The sequence below is a fragment of the Neopelma chrysocephalum genome, unplaced genomic scaffold, assembly GCF_003984885.1.
Source record: "Neopelma chrysocephalum unplaced genomic scaffold, ASM398488v2 Primary Assembly neopelma1_22, whole genome shotgun sequence".
Classification (NCBI taxonomy): domain Eukaryota; kingdom Metazoa; phylum Chordata; class Aves; order Passeriformes; family Pipridae; genus Neopelma; species Neopelma chrysocephalum.
This window is the reverse complement of record NW_020897689.1, coordinates 10,140,633-10,154,986: the sequence shown is the minus strand read 5'-3', so window position 1 is coordinate 10,154,986 and position 14,354 is coordinate 10,140,633. Positions and strand designations below refer to the sequence as shown.

General features: G+C 40.1%; 1 protein-coding gene across 5 annotated transcripts in view; it reads left to right on the top strand.

Moving 5' to 3' along the window:
- Positions 1-14,354, top strand: part of SULF1 (sulfatase 1) — a 122,755-nt gene that overhangs the window by 96,062 nt on the left and 12,339 nt on the right. For all 5 annotated transcript variants that reach the window (XM_027698064.1, XM_027697897.1, XM_027697728.1 and 2 more), the window contains 2 exons: positions 9,859-10,075; positions 13,319-13,565. In XM_027698064.1, coding sequence (XP_027553865.1) covers positions 9,859-10,075; positions 13,319-13,565 — 464 coding nt within the window. The remainder of the gene's footprint in view (positions 1-9,858; positions 10,076-13,318; positions 13,566-14,354) is intronic.

Sequence of the window (14,354 nt, the reverse complement as noted above, 5' to 3'; positions counted from 1 at the left end):
CAATCACCTCCTTGAGAACACATCAGAAATGAGATGCACATTGGATATGTTCACTTTTTGAGTCATGTTCAGGCAGTCATTAACTTGGGTCAGCAGTGACCCCTTGCCAAGAAGAGGAGCATGCCTGCTGAGCTGCACTAGCGAGAGTGCTGCTAACAGGTCATGGGAAGTGAGCACTTGCCTCTCCTTGGTTCCAGTGAGCTGCAGCTGGAGTGCTGCATTTGCTTTGGGACCTCCATGAGCAGTGGGACTTCAGTAAGCTGGAGCAAGTCCAGTGGAGGACCCCTGAGATGGTGAGGAAATACTGGGGGTGGGGAGCAGAAGGCAAGGGGGAAATCTAATTGTTTCCTTCGGCTAACTAATGGCTAACTAGAGAGAAGACAGACCCAGGCACTTCTTGGAGGTGCACAGCAAAGTGGTCATCAGCAAGAGACAAGTTGCAGCAAGGGGAAGTTCAACTAAATGCATGGGAAAAAAAGCGCTATCATAAGCATAAGTAAGAACCAAAGCCCAAAGAGGCTGTGGGAAGTCCATCCAGAGATACTTCCAAAAGCTAATAACTTTGTTGCTTCTTTGAGGAGGAGGATGAACTGAATGACCTCCAGATGTTCCTTCCAACACATGCTCTCAATTTTTTACTTACTTAGTACCTGGACTTGAAGATTTCATGTTTTCTTCTTCCTCCTCGGCTTCACAACTTGGGAAGCGCTGTTAATTTTGTCCATCTTGTGAGTTATGGGTCACCTGCTCGTATCATATTTGGATATAGACTAGATTTTAGCTCCCGCCCTGACCCGGCTATTGACCTTTGCTCACCCAAAGCACAGGCAGTCCCATCACACCCAGGCCAGGTTCACTCCTCCTGCAAAGGGGTTCTCTGCTCAGCTCCAGGGCTTGGAGAAAGGTAAAAGTTTCCTTTGCAGTCCCTCCCCATCACAGAGAACGCTCAAGAAATTATGGTCGGAATGGGAGGTTTCCTTCATAGTTTATGTGCCAAATTTGTCAGCAATTTACATGGTGTAACTTACTGAGGTCACCTGATTGAGCCTAGTTGGTTTAGCAGTGGATATGGATGGGGTTTAACACTTAAACAGTTTGCAGGATATTTTTATATTTATCCTCTCAGCTTTACTGTAATAAGGTACACAGTGCAGAAATATCGATTCATCTGCAGCATTGCTATCCCTGCTATTGTTTTAAAATGAGAAACAATTAGTGTGAACTTATAGCTAAAGCTTTGTTAGTTTTCCAATAGAGCAGAAATAATAGCATGTGAACAAATGTTTCTCTGGATTAATACGACCTTATCGTGACACAAATCTCTTCTCAGATTTCCACTGGAATAACCTGAGATGAGAATATATGTTAGTTCAGGAGGTTTAGAGGCAAGCTGCTCTTAAATCCTCTGGCAGATTGTTTTTGTTGAACTCACTCCATCTTCTCACCCATGAAATTCTTCTGGATACTTAGCAAATATCAAATAAAACCATGTTAACTGTGTTTTCATTTAAACTTTTTCTTTCTCTCTTCCCCTACCTAAATGTGTAATTAAGGAGTTGAATTAATTCATAAGTATTTTTTCTTTTTCTCTCTACCAGTCTGAGTCATAGGAATTTTCCAGAAGCATAATTTTGACTTCTGGGACTTAACACTCTTTCCCAGATCATAGTTACCTTTTGAAGTCTTGTGACCGATAGGCTGTTTCCAGTGTACTGCTCAATCTGTTATTTATAATCAATATCAAATCCATAGCCAAACATGCATTTTTATCCTCTTAGAAAAATCACACAAACCACAGCCTTATTCTAAAATTTTCCCAGTGGGAAAAAAAAGAACCATCCTCCCAAAATAAGGACTGTGAAGCATTGTGTTTAAAATTTCAGCTCTTAGGTTGGATGACTCAGCAACGAAACCCAGACACAGGTCTGTATGTTTTATGGGCGTACATCTCCTACCATCTGCTCAGCACTACCTGCCAGTTCGTGAACAGCAAACGTCTGAAATTTGTAAAGATCTGTGGTCTGGTGCCAGCTCCAATGAGCACTGACAGTGGGCAGAATGGAAAAATGCATCGTACTGCCCATGTTGGTGTGACATGCACACCCACGAACTCAAACTGTGCTAGACAGGTATAATGTTGTAGCCACACCCTCCGGGAGCTCTTTCTTCGTGCATCTCAGCTTTGGAGATGTGTAATAGTGTGTTTCCTCCTGAGGAATTGTATCCCAAAACTACCCTGAGGAAATAATGTTTTGTTTGGAATAAATGCCTGAAGACTGTACAGTGAGATTGTAGTTAGATTAGGTCTCAATGTATTTTACAGTGATCTGAGGCTTTACAGGTAGTCACTGGGGACGTGTTGCTGAATCCAAACATCAGCCCTGCAGTAAATGTGCAAGATTCTCCTGGCTTTAATCCAAAGAGCACGTTATGTAGTTTGTACTCTTATTTCAAACATATTCTTCACCCTTTAAAAACCTAGCATAAGAATTTGATTTTTATTATTCAGATTCATATTTATCACATTAGCATATCATCATTCAGTCAAAAGCACGCCTCTTTGTCATCCTAAAAGAACACTCGCCATCAATCAGTTTACAGATAATATAATAAAGGAAATTAGAATGGGGCTTATTAGGTATAGTCTGGTTTGGCTCAAGTATCTATGTTCTCATAAAAAAAAATATCACAGACCATACGTCTGTATAGGTCAGCTTTATGACCAGCTGCAGAGTAGGAATAAAAACACATAAGCTGGTAAGAGCTGGCCAGAAGTGTCAGGTGGCTCACAAGCCACTGACAGCCAGACCCCAAGCACCCACTAAAACCCAATTAAAATTATGATATGGCAAATAAACATCATTCATGGATCCTTCCTGATTCCAGAACAACCTCCTGATGCTTGCAGAAGGCACTGGTGATCAACCTGTTGTACCAGAGCATTGATTCGAAGTTGGTTTTGCCATCTGCCCATTGATACCATCTTTTCTTAGTATTAATTATGCAGAGCATCTGTATCCAGGCTTAAGTGAAAACATAGGTGTTTGGGACCAGTTATGTGCTTAAAAGAGCAAACTTCAGTGCTTTTGTGAACAGCTCTTGTAGCTTGCTTTAGGCTCTGCAGAGTCATCCCTCATAGTTGAAAGAAACATGCCTGCAACTTAGTTGCTCAAGAATTCGTAGGAATTGCCAAAAATTATGATACCCCTAGTTAACATACCACTCTGTTTATGAGTTGAAACCAAATATGAAGATAAGTTCCTTTATCTCTAAAAATAATCTTTCAAAGCATGGTATTTCATATTTCAGCCTAAATATTTCACATTTCAGCCTAAATATTTAAGTTTTTTATTAAACAGAGGTCAGCTCTTCCCAGATTTGACAATTCTTCAAATTTAAGCAATTCTTAATCTGAAGTATCAGCTCTATTCTGGATGAAATCCAGAGATATTCTGGGAAGATCACTGGGTTCACTGGTTTCGTCTCTTTCAATGCACAACTGTGTTCAGCATTTTCACCATCATCTTATCAGTGTTCTCTAATAGAAAGACTTTTTGGTAGAATGGCACCTTTTTTAACAGATCAATTTTTTTTAACCTTTTTTAAAGTAATTTTATGTACCAAAAACATTTTGAGAGAAAACATAGTTTATGCAAGAATCATTTTTAGCACTTTTTGTAGTACTCCTCTGAGGTTCTCTTTTTGCAGAGTTTCCATTTTAAATTATGAAGTGAAATATCGTATAAACTAAGTCATCTGAAAATTAAATGTATATAGTACAATTTAACAGATTATTATTGGTATTGCTTATTATTGATATTGCTATTTATAACTATTGCTTGCACTTGAGAGTGGATGCTTATTGGATAACAGCAGAAGTCTGTTGATGTTGAGTTGTAACTACAGACAAGTTAATAGATTTGGTGGAGAATGCTATGGAGGTGAAATATTTTCTGTCTCAACCTAGATGCCTACACTTCTACAGCTGACAAAGCAGTTCATGCATTTTTTATAACTAGAGAACTGCTATAACTATGACACTTAAAATCAATCTTGTCTATACATCAAGAATGCAAAATTGTGTAGTCTGCAAATTTCCTTGGCAATTTTCTCTTTCCTCCTTTTCTTTAGAGTGATTAATTCCTTCATTCTTTTTTTCCTCCAATTATGTCCCTGTGCATTTAACTGAATGTATTTCCAAAGTCTGTCATACATTTCTGCTTGTATTACATCAGTTCTTATAGGACAAACTACTTCCTTCTCTGTTGAACCACTGACCACTGCATTTTTCAGCAACACTTCTCAGAGGGTAAGGTTGTATATAAATAACCATCTTTGAATATATTCACAACAGCAGACTCTGGAGCATAATTCAATAGAAGGTGGTTCAGTTATGACAGAGAGGTACAAAAATTGGGATCTGCCCTTACAGGCAGCATCAACTCAGTTCTAAAATGAAGGAGGAGATTTTTTTCCCGTAAAAATGCAGCAATTCCAATTTCCCTAAGCGAACCTGGCAAACCATCCCTGCTAAACAGCTGCACTCATGTGCAATGTTCAAGTACTGCTGAGATGTAACAACACAGACTGATATTTCCAGGGGTATTGAGGAGCCTTGGTCAGGACCAGGGTTCGTGATTGCTCTGTGGGAATGCATAGAGGACACGACCTCAGCCTGTAAACATTTCTCAGTATTCAGTTCAGCAGAAATGAATTGCTGCTACTCTGTAGTGTTTACCAGAGCCAACTAATTACAGGGCACCTTTCAATATGCTGTGTGATATGGCCACTTTGGATGGCACAGAGAAAGCAAAAGCAAGACAGTTCTGATTGCAGTAGCACAGCCCTGAACCAGACTCCCTTACCAGCATTATCACATCAAGTCCCCTGGCACTGCCCTAGATCTGGTTATTGCTGATAGAAGAAAATGGTACACACTTATACAGCCCGTGGTGGTATTTTCATGTTAACTGTTTTCAAATCTAGAGCATTCCTTTTGTAACAGGAAAACAGGGAAATGAGATCTTGAGGACATGTTTAAATTCATGAAGTCTTCATTTTTCAGGCCTTATCTTAACATTCCCTAGGCTGAGCAATAATACTCAAAGTCAGTCATACATTACAAAAATGAAAAAACACCTGTAAAAATATTGCTGCTGTGTTATATTTCCAGTTGCATGTTTTTCAGGATTTCATAGCTTTGTGATAAAATCTGACAAGGTATTTAACACTGACGCATCTACTGTAAGTACTCAGTGTTTACATATCATAGAAACCCTTAGCTTGCCTACTGTTGAGACACCTTTCATGAATTGTCTAATTGATTTCCCCTCTACATAAGGGGGCAGCAACTGTCTGAAAGCTGTGACAGTCTATTAACTACACGAAGTTGATTTGAAGTCCTGCCTAAGTAGCTATTTACAGTGCAGCGCATCACAATGATTTACGCTGAACATACAGTTTTATGCCTTAATTATAATCAGTAGTGAAATAGACTTACTTAGTTTGAAGGCTGTGGCACAACTGATTGATACCAGGAAATTGAGACCCCAGGTAGTTACAAAGTCAATTGGTGTTGTCTTGCTTATGTAGCTCTAAGTCGCAACTGGAGCCATGCCAGTAGCAATGCAAAGCAAAACCACCAAGTACAAATGATACCTTTTATCCAGCCTATGTGCTCCCCTTTGTCTTTGAAATGTCTTTATAAGGGTGAACTTCTACCCTCAGAAGAAGATGCATCATGCCAATGCAATTATCAAAGGAAGAGCTCCTGCTGCAGTACTTGCCTTCCCACTGAGGAACACAGGAACATGTTTAAACTTCAGGTTTGTCAGAGATTATCCTTCTGAAGGATAGGATAAGATTAGGATAGGATTAGGATAGGATTAGGATTAGGATAGGAATCATGGTTTAACTCCAGGTAGCAACCAAACACCACACAGCCACTCACTCACTCCCCCACCAGTGGGATTGGGGAGAGAATCAGAATGGTAAAAGTGAGGAAACTCATGGGTTGAGATGAAGACAGTTTAATGGGGAAAGCAAAAGCCACACACACAAGCAAAGCAAAACAAGGAATTAATTCCCTGCTTTGCATGGGCAGGCAGGTGTTCAGCCATCTCCAGGAGAGCAGGGCCCCATCACACTTAACGGTGACTTGTGAAGACAAACACTGTCACTCCCAATATCCCCCCCTTCCTCCTTCTTTCCCCAGCATGATGTCATATGGTATGGAATGTCCCTTTGGTCAGTTTGGGTCACCTGTCTCAGCTGTGTCTCCTCCCAACCTCCCATGCACCCCCAACTTCCTTGCCAGCATGGCAGTATGAAATGCAAAAAAAGCCTTGGCTCTGTGCAAGCACTGCTCAGCAATAACTAAAACATCTCTGTATTATCAACCCTGTGTTCAGCACGAACCCAAAACATAGCCCCATACGAGCCACTGTGAAGACAATCAACTCTACCCCAGCCAAAACCAGCACAATAAGATAGGAGAAATGCTTCCTAATGTCCAATCTGAACCTCCCTGGCCATAACTTTGAACCATTCCAGACCTCCCTTCCCACTTCCCCTCCTCAGGCAGATGCAGAGAGCAATGAGGTTGCCCCTCAGCTTCCTTTTTCCAAACTGGACAAACCCAAAGTCCTTAGCTGCCCAGTCCTTTTACACCTTTAGCTCTCCTAAGTTGCCTCTGCAATTTGCAGGGAGCACTTTGGGGAGAGCTGGCAGCCAGCATACACAGATCCAGCCAAGACTCCAAGTGCATATGCAGAACAGACTGTGCTTCATTCAGGGTGGCTGTAAACCAGCAAAATCCCTCCCAGTGGGGTTAAGTCCTACTAGCTTGCAGGTGAGGGGTTTCAGGACCCCATTAGTGTGGAAGCATTAAAGGTCCTCTTTCACCTTTGCTTCCCCTCTGAAGCTAAATTGAGGCAGAATGTAAACTGAAGGTGGGGAGCTGAGGTGAGAGGGAAATAGTTGCTGGAGAGTAGGTGATGAAATGTGATGAAAGAAGGAAAAGATGAGTCAATGACGGGGAAAAAGGCTGACACAGTTTGAGTTTCACAACATTATTAGTTTAGGTTTTTTAATTCTCAGTTAGTGCTCTTTTCTCCTACTGAGATGAGAGTAAATCAGTGCAGGGTTTCTTAAATCAGCATGCAGCCAGAACCAAGGACTATCCCATATTCCTATGGCAACAATGAAGTGTTAGATTGGCTTAGGTGTCTTGTGAAATATCACTGTAAGAAAGAACATAAACATGGGGAAAATAAGTCATATACAAATGAAAACTTAATGAAGACATATTTAGTTTGTATATAAGCCAGTGTTGGGTTTTTTTTAGTTGTTGGATAAATGGGGATCCAGAAACCAAGCCTAATATTCCTGGACTACAAAGAATAGTTTGGTATTCATAGCGGGAAGGAAGGTAGGAAACAGGGGAAGAGAAAGAGCAGTGCATTCAGTCACAATATTCTTTTATGTGCATTAATGCATTTTATAGATCTAAAGATGAGCAGAAGGACCATTACAACTTACTGCATAATGCATGCTCAGTGCCTGATTACGCTGGCATGGGCAGGGATTCAGGAAAGTTAAACTGAAAATTCCGTCTTAGAACTCTAAAGCATCTTTATAATGACACTTTTTAAAGTAAAATAAAAAAAAAGAGGAAATGAATCATATTTAATCCCTGTTTTAAATAGAGAACCATTATTGGTTTGTACTAGACACAGAGAGTCTTGTTTCAATGTTAGTCATAATATTGTTAAAAATGATCTAAATGGTTATTGAAGCCACTCCTAGAACCTCTTGCTATAATTAATGCTAGACAAAGAGAATACTTATTCTACTTCAAAATGGTGCTTTTGAGACTCATTAAAGGCTGCCATATGTTTATAACTGTAACACATACCCAATAAACACAGGAAATATAGTGGTGCAGTCAGCTCTTATCCTGTAACAATCATCTCTTGCTGTGGTAGGAAGAGTGCACATGCTATTGCAGAATATAGTCTGCAAAACTTTACAGCTCTTGGACACTTTTACTTGTACGAAGTCATGTTGTCACTTGTAGGTATATGTTTACACTTAAAGTCTGGTCATGAGTGTAATTTCTCAGGCAGCCATAGACTTGGTCAAGTTGATGTCCTTTTACACATGGCTTACTGTTCTGAGATCAGTCATGCCAATCCACAGGCAAGATCTCAGCATGGAATCCATCTTTAACTCAGCCCACATGTTAAACCAGAGGGACCTGGTTCAGACCCACATCAGCTCATCCCTCAGGTTATCGGATCAGCAAATCTACCTGAAGGCTTAGTTTTCTTTCTTCATTCTTCAGTCAGCATGACAGCATCCCCTAAACAGTCCAAAGCAGCCATTAGTTAATGGAACTTACCGAAATGTGTATGCTCTGATATCAGTGCCCATTTCAAAAACTAAGTTGGGGACTCCATTAGGACCAGCATCTAGCTGTCTTGTTATTAATAATGAGGCAAGAGAAAGCTACTTATGCTATTCAGTGCTGGCAACCAAAAAAAAGACACATTATAGGAAACTTAACTGAAACTGCAGCTAAAAGGTTCCAGTCATCAATAGCATTATTGAGTTTTGTTCTTTACAATATCCAGCCAAACTGAATTGCTTTGTACGCAAACTCTGGTCATTGTGGCTTAAGATGCAAATAGTGAACTAAACTCACTGGGTCATAGTCATTTATGGTTCTATCAAAATTATAAATAAACAATGTTATTTCTAGTTCTCCATATTGTTATTCAGACTACTACTGACTCAAAGTCTTCACTGGCATCTTAGTTTGTGTAGTGCATTGCGAGTGCCCTATATGGCAAGCTTTGGGCATGGGCAAAGGAGCCCTGATCTCTCAACACCTATCCATATTTTTTTTTTAAATTACATTTAGCTTTTTTAAGACAGTGTCATGTGGAAAGGAAATTAAAGTCCCTGTTGCTTTTTAATTTGATATGTGAAGGTAAGTGGATCCACTGGAAAAATCCACCTGGAATCTTCCATCTGGTTCAGTGATGTTGATAATTAAGTCAGACAGATATTGTGCAGACAAGCTGGAAAAAAACCTCTGTTTCCTCTCATTCTCCCACACTTGCTCTGATATTCAGCACACATACAATGCTTTTTACAGGTACTCCTTCCAGACTGCACCTTTTCCTCCCAAGTCTGATAAAAATCTCAAGACTTATATACCCAAAGGAGTTTATTCAAGATAATTTCTTGTTTACTGTCCCTAAGGTTCTTCTCCTAGCTTGCACCTGCTGGCTGTAGGGAGTGGTTTGTGTATTTTTCTATAGATTACATTTGCAATTTGTCCTTTTCTTTCCAAAGAATTCTCAACTGAACCAGTTCTTCTTCATCTGTGGGGTTTTTTTATTTTTTCCCTGAATCATGTTAGAAATTCCGAGTCACAGAACAAAGAAAAAAAGTTTGTTTTCTTCAAAGAAAGAAAAGAGTTGGTGAAAACAGCCCTGACAGCTGTACACCTTGGCTCAGTAAATTAAGATTTTTACTTGCTCTTTTCAGGTATGTGTTTAGTCTAGATACTCATGATTTATGTATCTTTTTCTTTTTTGTTTTTTGGCTGGGTTGTATTTTTTTAATGCAGATTTGCAGTGATTTCATTCAAACTTATGTTTGCCTAGCATGAGAAAGATGTTGGGAAGAATGTGAGTGAATTTGTGCCTTAAAATGTTTCCCTTCTCAGTGTGTTATGTAAGGCACTGCTTAAATTTTTAAAGAAATTTACCTGTCTTGTTTTACAATCCACCTGAAAGCAACAGGGATTTGAAAGGCTGGGGAAATCATCTTCATTTCTCCCTCTCACAGAAATGGCAGTGCACAGAGGATGCTTCTGGCAAACTTCGAATTCACAAGTGTAAGGTGCCTAGCGACATATTTGCCATCAGGAAGAGAACCCGCAGCATTCACTCGCGGGGATATAGTAGTAAAGACAGAGACTGCAACTGTGGAGACGCTGATTACCGAAACAGCAGGACCCAGAGAAAAAATCAAAGACAATTCTTGAGAAACCCTAATGCGCAAAGTAAGTGTTATTTATCTCTTGGGCTCTGAGGCAAAGAGCAGGGGAAAATGGCTAGCAGAGCATTGTCCTACCAGTATGCTCTTGCTTTCACCTCTGTGTGTAATGAAGACATCTGTAGTTTGTAGTCAGGTTCTACATAATTGCCTCTGTAATAAGTACCTAAAGAAGTACTAAGCCTAATGGGCTTAAACCACGGCAAGGGTGGTTTAAGCCTATTTAAGACTACTACCTAAAGGGGGCCTAAGCTGGAGAGAGACTTCTTATAAGGTTACGTAGTGGTAGGACAAGGGGTAATGGCTTTAAACTGGAAAGGAGTAGGTTTGGATTAGCTATTAGGAAGAAATTCAGTACTACGAGGGTGGTGAGGCACTGGAACAGGTTGTCCAGAGAAGTTGTGGATACCACCTTCCTGGAAGTGTTCAAGACCAGGTCGGATGGGGCTTTGAGCAACCTGTCTAGTGACCGGTGTTCCTGCCCATGTCGGGGGGGGGAGGGAGGCGGGAAATAGATGGTCTTTTAGGTCCCTTCCAAGGCAAACCATTTTGTGATTCCAATTATAACAATAATAACAATATTTATCCTTTGGATCACAGTGAGAATAGCCTTTAGGCTGCTTTTGCAGTAGTGGTTGTGACGCTGCTCTGGTGCCATCTCTCGCGCTGCTCAGACATAACAACCCTGTGGCATCCGCGGGTGAATCAGTGCTGTTACTTGCCAAGGTGGCCAGTGCAAGTGTTTTCTTTCATCGTTAAAGCTGAATTCACTCATTGTTCAGTGATAACGCACAGACACCTGTTGCACTGTGGTGCTGGGGCTGCTCACGGACCTGAAACACTGCTTAGCTCTCACTTCCCTGCACGTCCATAGCGGGGTCCCCGCAGGGACACGAGTGAGATTGCAGTGTCCTCTAGTGGAGCATGGGCTGCAGGGAATGTACAAGAGGGTTTTAGGACGTGTTTGTTTCTGCTAATGATTTCTACAAAAGAAGGCTGTTTAAAGAAGCCATAATTTTAAACGGAGCAAGTATTTTCTTCTCTCTGCCAAGCAATGAAAGTGAAGTTCTGTAGCTATAGCAATAGAAGCGAACCTGGATTTTAGACTTGGTTCAAGATCAGGGTGTATTCTCTTGCACTCTAATTAGAATACTAGACTGGGGAATAAAGTAAAGATAGGTCTTTAAAGCAAGAAGATAGTGAAGTCCTGTGAGAAGCACAGAAGTTAGAAGATTCTGCACAGATGTCTATGAAGTAAGAAAATAATGTCAGTATAATTACAAATATTTCCTTATCTAGAGCTCCACTCTGGACATGAACAAGAATCCCTAGTATTTTTTGTGCATTCAACCACGATATTGTCTAAGTTGTCTCATTGTTCAGACTAAGTGTTGCCCTGATATAATTTCTTCCATTTGTTTAATATAATCTAAGGAACCTCACAATGTGTACAAGCAGACCTCTTCTGGAAAGTCTACATGCCACAGACTACCAGGGTGATTCTCAAACTGGGGAATGTTCCCTCAAGTGATATTTTCAAAGGGACATAACTGCTGCATACCTTGGAAAGAGGTGTTGCCAAGACACCAGCAAGGACTGAATGGGGATTGCAACCAAGGGAAGTTACCTGGGGAGAGAAAGTAGGGAAAGGAGGGAAAACATCTGAAAGAGGCATCAGAAAAAGTTCCTTTGTTATGATTTTCTCCTTTACAACATTCTTATGCTTCTTCCCTGCTCTGTCTCCTCCAAATCAGCTTTATCACTCCTCTGAGTAGTGCAGGGAAAGACTCATGATGAAGAGACATTGTTAAGGGAATGAGGAGTTCAGGCCTCAGTCTTCGGATGACATGTGGGTGAGATGCATATATATTCCATCCTTTCAGTCACTTAGTTATTAAGTAGTATCATCAGAGGCTGTTAAATGGAAGAAGTTGTCCTATCTGACTCTATGAATGTTTCTGCATAGTTTTATTAAAGAGTAATACGGCTATAGATTGGAAAGATGCTTTGAAACTACATTTTCTGTTCAGGAAGGTTAATGTCTTCATTGCCTTGACTGAGAAGTCTTTTCTACCTGACAGCAGGCAACCCTCAGGACAGGGTGGTTTGAATGAAAAGTTGAATCAGACTCACTATCTGCACTTCTAAAAGATTCTTGCAGGAGAGGTTCAGTGTGAGATTCTTAAAGACACTAACATAAAAACTGTGAGTAGAACTGACACTACCTGACAAAGGCAGTACTTTCTTACAGCTACCATTTTCTGCTGCATGAAGAATTGTTATGTGACATAGGTGTGCTCAGCATAGATGTAACAAATGGAAATGCCCTACAACTGATTTTTTTACAAGATAAATTTTGTATTTCTGGAGATCTCTGTGTGTGGTTTTGCTAGACAGAACGTGCTTTGGTATGGTATTGACTGTGGGGTTTATCAGCTTAGTTTAAGTCAAGTGCATTTAGCAAAAGAAGTTAAGGTCTTTCAGACTGAGCCCAAACACAGGTTTTCTTGTACATAACATTAAAAATTCCTCAAAGAGTTAATTGTCTCATTAGTCTTACTCATATGCAATAACTAAAAGAGCTGCAACTCTACTAAGCTCAGAGCTTTCAAGGGGTGAAAGTGACATAATAAATCTCACTGTAGCTCTGCAATGGGGCAATTTTTTGGTGATCTATGACTTGCACACATAAATACAGATGACATGTGTGGCAAAATATATGTACATATGTACATATAGATACATACAGATACATATAGACTGATATCTGATGGATTCATACCATTTTAATTCTTACTTTTAAAAAGGAAAAGGTGTTAACTGTTTAAAAAGTCATTTTTATTCTAAAGTGTAAGTCAAACGTCACATGCCAATTTGCACTTGTTTCACAGTGGTGAATGGTTTAATTTTCTAAAGTGGTTTCTAACCCTGCGATCTCTAATTTGAGTGTCTCTTTTTAGATATCTGATTTCTGAGATACTAATTTTATTTGCAGATATAGATGCTAACTCTGGCATACGGTCAGACTAATGTGAAATGCAAACCTTGAAGTGATAGAAATTGCATGCTACTCATGAAAGTGAGGGTCACAATGTATCAAAAATCATTAAATAAGTTTCTGTAAAGTCAGAGGAAAAATAAACTGTTTTACTGAACACCGTTCTTGTTCCTTGGGATATGTTTTGTGTTCATGGCATGGGTCATGTAGGTACGTATATACAACTGGAAATGTTTCTTTCTTCTGCTTCAGAATACAAACCCCGATTTGTTCACACTCGCCAAACCCGGTCCTTGTCTGTGGAATTTGAAGGTGAAATATATGACATAAATCTGGAAGAAGAAGAATTACAGGTGTTAAAGACCAGGAGTATCACCAAGCGTCACAATGCTGAAAATGAGGAAGAAACAGAGGAAATTGCTCGTGCTGTTGGTGATGCAATGTTCGCTGATGGCACTGATGCTATAGGTCGACCCAGCTCTGTTAGAGTGACACACAAGTATGATTGCTTTTTCTGTGTTGTTTTTTTTCTTCTTCAAATGAAATCTTCATTTTCTATTTGTGTTCTCATTCTCTCCATACAATATTTAGAAACTTAAAACTGTCATCCTGGATTTTAGATAAACCCGAGTTGTATTTTTTGGGAAGTGGAATCATTTATATTTAGTATATGTATTTTAAAAGGAGGCCTCTAGTTTAGGTTTTATTTCTGAGGAGGAGTAGGCATCTCCAGAGGGAGGTTCATCCTCCATATCGAAACATGCATCTTATAATGGATTAATCATCCCGTTAAGCTGATGCTCCTGCTGTTCATTACAGTCTAGGCTACCAGCTTAACCTGGGGGCCCAAATTTGAGATGACTGAAATCCCACTCTACATGAGGATAGATTAGATCAGTTACATCGTGTTTCTTAATACTTGGTTGTTTGCAGCCATTCACATTACCTAAGATACATTAGACCTGTTTATTCAGGCTGAGAGAGCTGGGGCTGTTCAGCTTGGAGAAGAGAAGGTTCTGGGGACACCTTATAGAAGCCTTCCAGTACCTAAAAGGGTCTTGTGATATTTTACATGGGCAGAAGATTATAGGACAAGGAGGAACAGTTTTAAACTAAAAGAGGACAGATTTAGATTAGATTTTGGGAAGAAATTATTTACTCAGAGGGTAGTAGAGCACTGGAACAGGTTGCCCAGAGAAGTTGTGGATGCCCTATCCCTGGAAGTGTTAAAAGCCAGGTTAAATGTGTCCCTGAGCAACCTTGTCTAGTGGGTGCCCATGGCAGGGAA